Source organism: Silurus aristotelis (assembly GCF_946808225.1).
Source record: "Silurus aristotelis genome assembly, chromosome: 27".
Classification (NCBI taxonomy): Eukaryota; Metazoa; Chordata; class Actinopteri; order Siluriformes; family Siluridae; genus Silurus; species Silurus aristotelis.
The window spans coordinates 6,369,641-6,382,140 of NC_139600.1; the positions used below are offsets into that span (position 1 = coordinate 6,369,641).

Below are 12,500 nucleotides of genomic sequence, written 5' to 3' on the forward strand. Positions count from 1 at the left end.
TATAGTCACCAACATATTAATGCTTCAGCACCAACTAGTCACTGTTCATCAATGTTAGACACATTTTAGTTTAATCTTCATTAGCTGAGTTACAACAGGACAAAAATTAAATACTAGATGGCCAATAAACTGACAACAAAAGGGTTTACACAAACAAAAGGTTTTGTTGTGAATTCTCAGGCAGAGACATTTTGCATGACTCTTAGGAAGGGAGAAGTTTAAACATCACAGATTTAGTAAACTTGGATTGAACAATGGAGAAGATGAAACTATACAATCCAATCAGAGCAAACACTTTTTAAAGCAATCCTTCTGATTGGCCAAAAAGCCTTACCAGTGGCAGTCATGAGTAAGTTTCAAGCATCAACAGTATTCTGAAATCATAAAAGAAGAAATGGGAAGAAGAGAGAACAACAACAGGAAAAAAAAACTGAAAAAGCAAAAGAGTGAGAGATGAGCCTGATGAATGATTCATCAGTGTCATAAATAAACTAAAGCAGAAGTCAAAGAGATGGAATGCATAAACAGGAAAGAAGAAATAAATACAAACACGCACACATTCAATAATGAGGGTATAAAATAGATTTTTTTCTATTGCACCCAATTTCACACTTATAAGAGATTCAAACAGATTTATTTTTTACACTTTAGGTGTGACAACCATATGACAATCAACAGACCATAACCCCCCCCCCCCCCCATATATATATATATATATATATATATATATATATATATATATATATATATATATATATATATATATATATATATATACACAGTACAGACCAAAAGTTTGGACACACCTTCTCATTCAAAGAGTTTTCTTTATTTTTATGACTATGAAAATTGTAGATTCACACTGAAGGCATCAAAACTATGAATTAACACCTATGGAATCATATACATAACAAAAAAGTGAACTGAAAATATGTCATATTGTAGGTTCTTCAAAGTAGGCATCAAGAGAATGCCAAGAGTGTGCAGAGCAGTAATCTAAGCAAAAGGTGGCTACTTTGAAGAACCTACAATATGACATTATTCAGTTGTTTCACACTTTTTTGTTATGTATATAATTCCATATATAATTCCACATGTGTTAATTCATAGTTTTGATGCCTTCAGTGTGAATCTACAATTTTCATAGTCATGAAAATAAAGAAAACTCTTTGAATGAGCAGGTGTGTCCAAACTTTTGGTCTGTACTATATATATATATAGGGATAGAGAGAGAGAGAGAGAGAGAGAGAGAGAGAGAGAGAGAGAGAGAGAGAGAGAGAGAGAGAGAGAAAGAAAGAAAGAGAGAGAGATTTTCAGGTCATCTTTTTTGGTAAAATGCTCCAGTCTGTTTTAAAGCCAAAGAGCAAATCAAATTTTCACTTTAAAGGCTGCATAAATTGTCAAGTAAAAAATTATCCTTTAACTTTCAATATGTGAAATGAACCTTGCAATATGTAAGCAATATGAGAGGGGGAAAAAAAACCTCCTAAATGAATGTATATAACTAATCTCAATAAGCACAGACTCAACCCATTTGACTTTTTAATAAAACTTCATTAAATAAATAAATAAATAAATAAATAAATAAATAAATAAATAAATAAAGCTTTGTTTAAGTCATCTACATCAATTCACTATACATGTACAGTATGTGAATTACAATACTATATAACAACTGTTATAATACGATGATAATACCATATTAGCATAATACTATTGTCATAGGCTAATGCAAAGAGTGTACTGTAAGTAGTACACTGATAAAAGAGACTTGGAGACAGCTAGCAGGTGATGGAAATTGTAGTCACATATTGAAAAAAGCTATCGAAGAAAGTTATAGAGAGCACAGAGTGTACATTAGAACCAGAAAAACAGATTGTGTTGCTAAAGATTACGACTAATGAAATTATACAATTAGGATGGAGCCAAACCAGGGAGGGACTTCAAGACTGCAGCAGTCCTGTAATTTAAGCCTCAGTGCTTGTGATTTGTTTTGTACACATAATCTGCAAGAGCTGCAGCCTGATTAGCTTTTCATAACTTAAACTTCTGCATAGTAAAGTTTGTTGGATTTCAATTTTGAAAGTATTGCTTGAAGCAGTCAGTGATAAATAAATGTGATCATCTGACAATTGATGTTTCATAATTATGTTATGTTATGAATGATGAAGCATTAAATTCTGACTTGCCTATCCAACATCCTTATACAGACTTAGCATTAGAAAAGTCAATTCAAATCAATCTGAGATGACAAACATGTCGAAATGTTGACATGTTAGAATTTCTGTATAAATTTTTTTATTTATTTTTTTTTATCAGTCAGTGGCAAAGGTGTTTTTAAACTTGTAAAAAATCTTTAGAATGGAGATCTTTAGAATTATGCTTTTTTGTTTTGCTGTTTTTAGTTTGTTGTAATGAGATGAACTAACTTGTTCCATTAACATTGCAGAACTTGACATGTAACTAGAAATGGATAACATGTCTTTCAATCAATAAATTCACCATTTGTTAGCACTAATTGTTGTAAATTGCTGTGAGGAATAAAACACACTGTTATTGGAAAATAATTAAGGGCTGTCCATAGCCCACTGTTGATTACTTTACAAAAAAGTATTGTATCCTTAGTTATAGGCTGGTTTAAAGATGTTATGTACAATGTGTTCTCCTTTCTAAAAGACTTTCAAGTGAAACCATTTTTGGATACGAAGAACCTTTCCAATGAAACCTTATATAACTTCTGAAATAGCCTATTTTCTCTGAGAGCGTAGGTAAAAATGCATGAAATACATCTGGAGATTGTTAATTTTAGAATAGAAATGTTCTTGGTAAACTTCCAAAGCCACTGTACTGACATACCCCATTACTCTTGATTGAGCTAATACCTGAGGCAGTTATAAACTATGCTAAATATTTTCCTAATGTTTTAAACATGACATGCTACGACAGCATTCGTTTGATGTGTTTGCCTTTGTTCATCTTCGTCCTCCTCACTAGACAATCAGATGTTGTTGTTTTGTTTGGCTCTAAACTTTGCTTAAGTCATTCACATACAGATTCATTCACCTGCCTGTCCAGTGTAAACTAGTCTCTATGCAAAAGCAAAGCTTCTCACATCTGGTCATTTTTTCTTCCTTTAAATGGCATTAAGTTCCAGCCCTTTGTTGAACATTAGGGCTCAGATCAAAAAATTTAGAGGTAAATCAAGTAAAAAATACTTAAAAAATCTTTCAACTTTAATATATTTGATACATTTTCTAAAGCATATACTTGGTCTCAAGCAAGAATTCATATTTATGTACTGTATAAAGAACTGAGCTTAGGCATGCAGTAAACATGATGATAATGATATTGACCTTAGCAGTCACAATGTTTTTGATATTTTGGATCCAGGTTTTAGGTTTCTCACTCCTTCATCAAGAAATTTGTTATTATTTGTTTTTTACCTCACATCACCAGAACCTTGGACCAGTTCATTAGCACTTGTATGTGATTAAAACCTTGTGAACCTCTGATAAGAACATTCTTTCGAAATGTCTTCCAAAAATCTTTAAAATTTAGTGATGTACAGTTCAGTTATGTTCCGCTACAATATGAATGATTTGAAGCATGTAAATAGGATCAGCACACATACAAAAAGAAGCAGGTACATGATTATACAGGGAAGCTGACCGCCTGCCTAATATTTGGTAGATACTTCTTGTAAGCTTTCATGGCTCGGATAGATGCACAGTTATATAAAGATCTGGGGGAAAATCCTCACCTTTAAACCTCTGTTATGTTCCTCAAACCATTTTAGAACAGTTTTTGCAGTGTGACAGGAAGCATTTCCTGCCGACTGCCATTATGGAAAACGGCTGCCATCAATGGATGTCTTTGGTCAACAAGGTTTAGGTTGGTGGTACATGTCAAAGAAAAGCATACACGTGGACACAAGTTTTGCCAGCAGAATATTGAATAGGGTATCATACTGCCCTTGTTGGCTTGCCTTTTTCACATAGTGCATCCTGTTGCCATCGCTATCCCAGCTAAGAGACATACAAGTAAAAGAAAACAAAAATCATAAGACTAAGCCACCTTCATCCATTCCTCGATAACCCAGGTCTGATTCTCACAAAAAATTTAGGTGATTTCTGTGGAGGACAGGGGTCAGCATGGGCCTGCCAACTGGTCTATGGCTATGAAAATCCATACACAGCAAGCTGTGATACACTGTGAGTTCTAACACTTTTCTATTAAAGCCATGATAAAATATCAGTGAGTCTTTTGGTTAATACTACACATTGTCTATCAGAAACACCCCAAAAGACCTGCAGTTTTGCAAATGCTCTTACCCAGTCATTTAGCCATCACAGTTTGATGATGTTTAAGTAATTTTCTTTCCCATTTTTTCTGCTTTCAACACATCAACTTCAAAAACACACTGCCCACTTGCTGCTTAAAGTATCCCAGTCCTTGTAAGCCAATGCAATAATCAATGTTATTCACCTGGTTTTAAAGTTATAGCTGATTAATGTATTGTTTTAAATGTTTAATTATTAGAGTTTAAAGCTTCCAGGGTCGAGTTAATCAAATCTATGCTTTTTTCTTAGTAAGGTGGGTAGCACTTGATTAAGGGTGCTTGGACCTGGAATAGAACAATAGTGTCAGTTCTAGTGCTGAGCTGGTGCCTCTCCAATGTGAACATTTCTTTAGCAACACAACCTGTTTTTTTTTTTTATCTTTACTTTTGCTTTTTTTTCTTTTGAAACACTGCGAGGTTACATCCCATTATCACATATAGCCATTAGTACATGAGGTTGAGAGTTGATTCATGCTTTCTCTGAAACACCTGAAGCCAGATGCCACATCATTTTCTTTTACCATCTTAAGGCAGCTAATTGTGCTTGAATCTACTCTTTATGAAATTGCCCAGTCCCACACTAATTGACAGAGGGTGAGAGAAACAAGGCCATTCTTTCTTTCACATGGCCAATTATGCTCTCTTGGTGGCCTCGTCATAGGCAGACATGCTATCATTAAGATTTCACCTCCTGGTGTTTAGGATTGTTTCACATGAATATCCTAAAGATCTGCATTTCAGTTTCAGTGCATAAAAAAACAGTTTATGCAAAAGTGTCACTCTTTAATGAGTCTCAATTCTACCTGAATAGTGTAGATTTGTACCTAAGAACTGCTGCTCTAATCAGAATGACACTCTGTTATTTAAAGGGATCCATATTCTTTATAGTTTTACTAAAAGTCATGTTTTGGGTAACAGAAACGCACACAAAAAAAAAAGAAATGCTGAGATCTAGATTAACTACGAAAATTCGACATCATTTATTAATAGTATTGTTCCCTTAAAACTTTTGTTTCACACAAAAGGCATTCAGGGACATTGCAGAATTTTTTTATAGATCATTTGAGCTGAAGACACTGCATATGAGTGCTTCGTTAGCTTATCCTTCAAAAACCATGCTCAACAAAAACATATGCCATTATTTAATAACTCATTAAAGTAAATTCAAATCCTAAATAAAAATAATTGCCTCCATCCCACACACATTATAATTATTTACACACATTATAATCATTTCAAAGACACTGGCCTTACTGAGTTATCAAGGGTGCTCAAGTAACTGTCAGTGCACAAGGTAAAAATTATATTCAATATTAAATAGCAGCATGCAGTGCAGCAAGGACTATTTTATAAGTTGTTAAAGCTATGCTGTTTAATTAAACCAAATTTATAGTAAGTAAGGAGATTATTTCAACAAGGAGTATTCATGAAGCACTACTGTTTTTACACTTTACTATATTGCCACTTGTTTGTGGGCACCTGCTAATAAGATTTGTATGTGATTTTTGAATATCCAATTCCACATTTAGTCCCCATTTGCTGTTGTGATAGCCTTCACTCTTCTGGCAAGTGTTTCAATAGATTTTGGAGTGTGCACTAGTGGAGATTTGTGTTTATTCAGCCACAAGTGTGTTAGTAAAGTCAGGTACTGTAAGGTAAGGAAACCTGGGGTGCAGGCTGTGTTCCAATTCATCTCAAAGATCATCTCAAAGATTCAATAGGGTTAAGGTCAAGCGCTCGACGACAGGCCACTCAAAACCTCCTAATCTAATCCATGTAAAGCTTAACACCATGGAGCTGGCTTTGTTCACAGGGAGCTTTGTGCTGAAACAGGTTTGGGTCTCCTACTTCAAGTGATGGGGAAAATTTTATTCTACCACATCCAAAGACGTGGTATCACAATATCACAATTGTTTGCCTACATCCTTTTTGGTAACAGTTTGGGGAAAAAACACATATTGCTGGAGAAGTCTGGTGTCCCAATACTATATAGTGTTTTATTAATAATTCTTATGTTTAGATGGATTCAGAGTCTGTTTTTCTTTTATCTTTTTTGTCAGAAGCCATTGTACGAATACAATTCTATTGATTTTAAGTTATCATTGTGCTTAAGATGATAGAAACAGTGGCAGGGATAAAGGGATAAACCTTGACTATAAGTTCCTGAGGAACTTTCCTATATTTCCTTACTCAAAAGTCATATTTTTTTCTCCATAACTCTGATCGTTTTCCTGAATGTAGGCCACGAAATTTCCGTTAACCAACTTTACACCCAATTACAAACATCAAAAGGAATAACTAAATAGGAAGTACAAGCCATGTAACCTAGATTCAGAAATGACGCTCAAGCACAGAGCTAGAAATGACTGAACACTCAGAAGTGTACAGCAAAACCTCTGTGTTTCTTTTCACTGACCTCCTCAATTACAGTAGCACAAATCCAGTGGGGTTTAAAGGTGCTGAAAGAAGTAAAGACTTTCATAGACCAAGAGTTAATAATATAGTTGTAACAGGTTCTCAAAGTGTTTACATATAATATGTTTGTAGGTGTAAATCTAAGTGAGAAATAGATGACAATTTGGGCCATGAGTCAAAGAGCAAGAAATATGGACAACACAAGAATCAAAGCCACACAGATACACAGCCACACACACTTACTTGATGTTGTCCAGGCAACCAGAGTCAGGCTTCAGAATAGCAGTGTGGTGGAACATCTTGTAAAGTGCAATGCCCAAGAAGATCACGTTCAGCTGCAAACACACACACAAACACACACAAACACGGTATTAAAACATACTAAGAAACATAGTGCCATAGTGCCATTTTTCCACTTTTTCTTCACTCTCTTTGTCTCTTTTTTTTCTCTGTCTGTCTCTCCTCTTTCTCTTTTCCTGTGCAGTGGTGTCAGTGGTGTACTGTCTGTCTTGCTGGGCTTTTAAAGTTCACCCCAACACACCCTGACTTTCACATAATTGGAAAAATGTCTTCTGCGGACCATTATCTGCATCCCCCTGTGTGTCTGCATGTGTGCGTTTGTGTGTGCCTGTGTGTGTGCATGTGTGTGATGAAGGGAAGGGTGGTAGTGCTTCCATAGAGTGTGTTCCTGTGTGACTGTATCCATGTATTTACATAAATGTTGAACTGTGTGTGTGTGTGTGTGTGTGTGTGTGTGTGTGTGTGTGTGTGTGTGTGTACCATTATAATGAGCGTTGCAGGACCAATGAAACTCCAGATAAAGTAGGTGTCTAATCGTAGCCAGCACCTGTAGAAGGCAGACAGGGGAAGAGAGAGAAAGAGACAGAAGAGGAGGAGGATAGACGGAGACAGAGATAGACACAGTGAGCCAGAAATACCTCCCAACCTAAATGAGGTGATCTCATACATTGATGCTCATCTTGGTTTGATGACTGGAACATCGTTAGAACCTTCTGGAATGTCCCGCGGTGCCCAAATTGTTCGGAACATAAACGAGTGACTGACGGCCTGTAATTGAATTATTAAACTCCTCATCTCTTTTGAATCACCTCTAAAGCCCAGTGCGTGTATGCATGTGTGTGTGTGTGTGTGTGTGTGTGCATGTGTGAACCAAGTGAACAACTATGCATGCATTACCCATTACCCAGGAGCGGAGTCTGTATGGAAATGAATGCAAAAGCCAAATGAGATTATAAATACTTTATAGTCTCCAACAGAGTGTACAAATGATGTACAGCAGGACAAAACGATGCAGACAGTACTTTTGTCATTTATTTCATCGTTTACCGAGCTGATCATGTTTCCAGCCTCCCACTCGATGACATCATCTGTTCTCAAGGGAACATGCACTCACTCCAACTTCTCTCTACAAGCTACAAAAAAAAAAAAACCCACTAGATATGTTTAAAAAATTATTATGATTTTTAAAACCATGCTATTTCTCTCTCTCTCTCTCTCTCTCTCTCTCTCTCTCTCTCTCTCTCTCTCTCTCTCTCTCTCTCTCTTCTCTCTCTCTCTCTTTTCTCTCTCTCTTCTCCATCTTCTGGTTGAGGATGCACCACAGGTGCTGAATAGGGTTCAGGTGAGGAGACAGACCTTCAACTTCAACTTCCTTAGCAAGACAGATGTTATCTTGGCGATGTGTTGTCATGTATGTTGTCATAACTGTTTTTATGACTGTCACTGAAATGAAACCTGAAATGCTTGTATTCCTTTGGGGTATTTTTTTTAGACTACTGAAAGCAAAGTTTTCACTCTGTGACCCCCTCCATTAATATTTTATGCTAATATTAATATACAGAAAATATTACAGGGGGTGTTGAACAGCTCGTTTGACAGTTGACTTATTATTATTCTTGTCACGGTGGACTTTGTCCTTAGGACAGACAGGTGGTGTATTGTTTGTGTCAGTGTGTAACAGTGTCATTTCATAATTGCACGAATTCCAAATAAAAACTTGCTGTGAATATTTGAACTTTAATCATTTGTATTTCAGAGAAGGATGTCGAGTTGTTTGTTCTGCCAGGCCCCGGCAGAGTCGCATAATGGATGGTGATCAATGCCCAAATTGTCTGGGATCAGAACATCTTCGACAAGCACTTAAAGAGCCTTGTTTCTAACTGAAGCATAAGTGGAGTATGGAGTGAATAGAAGAGTAGGCAAGTCTGTCGAGCAGTCATGACCTCAACATGCTGGCATGTTCACACAGGGCAAAGAGTCAGACACTCGTAGCAGAGTGAATGCTACATTTGTATGCATGCAAGATAAAAGACTCACTCTGTGGTGCAAAACACTGGACATGAATGCCCTACCTTTCACTGTACACTACATGATTTATCTAGCGTACATGTCAGCTAGAAGATATGTGTTGGCAATGTCTAAAACTAGGCAAAACTTTTCTTGAACAGGTGCAACATCTCAGACTTTTAAACAGAATAATGCCAGGGCTCTTCACTTATACCAACCACTGGAAAATGTCAACACTAAATGTTCAGTTTTCATTATATCGCATGCATCATGTATCTGAAACCAGAAATTCTTCTAATGGTTATGGTGCTGCAGTTTTTAAAAAACAAACATTATTTTTAGTAACTTTAAATTATAGTTGAATTTGAATTAGAAAATCTGATTTGGATTAAAAAATTAAACATGATTGTTACTGAATATGGAGTTTTGGAGAGTGTTTGTTACTGTATTAAAAGATTTGAAATTGTTTGTTACTAAATTTTATAAATCTGGGTAACTGTGTTTGTGGATGTGAGGTTAATAAAAAAGAAAAAACAAGATTGTGACTGAATTTAAAGATTTGAAGTAGAGTAATTATTGAATAAAAAATTTTAAAGTGGGATTATTACTGAATTTCGAGATTAGAAGTCAGATTGTGGCTGGATTTTGAGATCTGAAGAGAGGTAGTCACAGTATATTGAGATTTGAAGTTGAAGTAAAATTGAAGTAAATTGAGATTGTAACTGATTTAAAGATTCATGTGAATTTTAGTGCAGTTAAAGATTTAAAGTGAGATTATTAAAAAATTTACGAAATTATAATGGGATTATTGCTAAATTTTGAGATTTGAAGTGAGATTGCTACTGAATTTACATTTACGCTATTTGACAGACGCCCAGAGCAACAGTTGAGGGCTAAGGGCCTTGCTCAAGAGCCCAGCAGTGGCAGCCAGGTGGTGCTGGGACTTAAACTTGTGACCTTATCCCCTAATATTCCACTAACCACTTAGCTACCACCTACCTATTTTGAGGGTCGGACTGTGATTGTTACTGAATTTGCAAATGTAACATCAGGCTCTTAATAAATTTGTAGATTTGAAACGTGTTTAATTAGTGAACTGAGTGATCAAGTCAAGTCTGATTGTTGGATGCAACATACGGTTACTAAATTGTAAGAATTGTAAATTGTAAAAATTCTGATTATAATTTATCCCATTTTAATCCTTATCATTAATCACTTATAATTTCTTAGCTAATAATTGAGATGTGACTGATTATATCTTTTGGATTTCATTGCATCAAAAATGTTAAGATTTGTTTAATCAGCCTTTTAGAGATTTTAAGAGTGATTGTTGCATTAATTGTCTGTGCCTGTACTTACACATGATTCGTGCCATAGCTGCGGTAGTCGACGGCAGCCGACACAGCCACAATGAGCGCTGGTACACCATAGCCAGTAAGGTAAAAATACTTGGTTCGAGAATACTCGCTCTCAAACACCTCCACCAGCATGATGTAGAGTTGCACACCTTCTAGAAACATCCATGTGAACGCAGCCAGGAAGAAGAAGTGAAGCAGAGCGGCAAACACTGCACATGCAATCTGTGAAACAACACACACACACACACACACACACACACACACACACACACACACACACACACACACACACACACACACTTAGACAGGGACAATATACTGGTATGATGACATAGTGACAAAATTAAATAATAAATGTTATTCTATTATCATTATTTCTGTATTACTATATGTATATAATAAATAAACATAAGAAATATACACAGTATGAACAAAAGTATTGAGACACCTGATTTTTACTTGTTACTTTTACCACAAAACAGGAGGCGCATAATTGTACAGAATGCCTTTGGATACAATAGCGTTAATTTTCCCTTCACTTGAAGTAGGTGACCCAAACCTGTTCCAGCATGACAGATGTAGATATACTTTACATGGATTGGAGTGAAAGATCTTGACTAGCCTGGTATAGAGCTCTGACCTCAACCCTAAAAAACATTTGGATTGAACTGGAAAACTGGATGGACCCCAGGCCCCCTCACCTTACATGCATCAGTACATCAAGTATGCTCCAAAATCTATCGGAACATCTTCCCAGAAAAGTGGAAGTTTGTATTAATGCAAATGATACAATAATGTGGAATTAAATATGATTCTTATGGTCAGGTTTCAACATTTTGTCCATATAGTGTATTTCCAGGTGTAGCAGATGTCAAAAAATACAAGGCACTTAATGTACTTGGGGAAAAAAATAAATGTTTTTAAGAGAAACAGAATATATCTCAAAAACAGAGTGGATGCAGCCAATTGAACTCATTAAACATTTATACAGGCTGATTTTGTGAAAACACACACACACACACACACACACACACACACACATACACACACACACACACACACACACACACACACACACACACACACACACACACACACACACATATACACACACACACACACACATTCACCTACTATGATGCTATTAGTACATAATTCATGTCTTGATTACAATTTGAAAGCAGGTCTCACTTAAATGAGTTTTCTCAATGGATTTTCCACATTATTGCTCTCGCACACTCGCATTCTCAGAGGACACGAGCAGGTTTTCCGTTATTAACAGGAGGTCAGAGAGCCACTCCACTCTGGTAATTAACGACAGCCAGGCGCCAATCCTAACCACTTACATGACGGCGGGTGTATATATGCAAGGGCACGTGTGTGTGTTCATGTGTGTGTGTGTTTCCCACCCCCTTGTAAAAACAGACACACAGAATTCCCCAATATGATTAACAGCCTTGATGGCAGTGCTTTGGGATGAGTCACTCTTTTATCAACACAATAACATTAATACACATGAGAACCCTCGTTACCTGTACTTGTATAACGTTGTAACTGTAAATGTAATAATGGCTCATGAAGTCAGGCACATTTGTCAGAAGTGAACCACCCTTGCAACTGAGGGATAAATTAGTTTTTTTTTTTTTTTAATTGTTCTTGAGAAACGTTTCACAAAGTACTATTTTAGCTCTTTTTCACAACTTTTTTTTTCTTTTACTTTCTTTTACTGGGTCAAAATTTGTCACTAATAAGCAAACACAAGAAATAATACAGTGGCAGCGTCAACTGTTGGGACGCTCTAGTTGCGCTCTGAAAGCAGCACAAGTTGTATAAAGAAATGATCATCGTTCATAAATGATGGCTCTTGCTTGTACACAATCAGTTCTATTTTAAAAAATATATAATTTTTTTCATTTTCTGAAGCTACTGCAAAATCTTAATACACACAAACACACACACAGATACACAGAATTCTATGTTATTCCAGCAATAAACCTTTAAACCATTTCAATATAACCACAAGTGTTTATTGGGAATGTTACAAATTAGTATTTTAACTATTAATTTAATAATCAAATAAT

The 12,500-nt window shown here is 35.9% G+C and overlaps 1 protein-coding gene across 9 annotated transcripts in view; it reads right to left on the reverse strand.

Moving 5' to 3' along the window:
* adgrl3.1 (adhesion G protein-coupled receptor L3.1) overlaps window positions 1–12,500 on the reverse strand; it is a 203,832-nt gene that overhangs the window by 21,932 nt on the left and 169,400 nt on the right. For all 9 annotated transcript variants that reach the window (XM_083532498.1, XM_083532500.1, XM_083532499.1 and 6 more), the window contains 3 exons: window positions 10,421–10,641; window positions 7,535–7,601; window positions 6,998–7,089 (listed from right to left, as the gene is read on the reverse strand). In XM_083532498.1, the coding sequence (XP_083388624.1) occupies window positions 6,998–7,089; window positions 7,535–7,601; window positions 10,421–10,641 (380 nt within the window). The remainder of the gene's footprint in view (window positions 1–6,997; window positions 7,090–7,534; window positions 7,602–10,420; window positions 10,642–12,500) is intronic.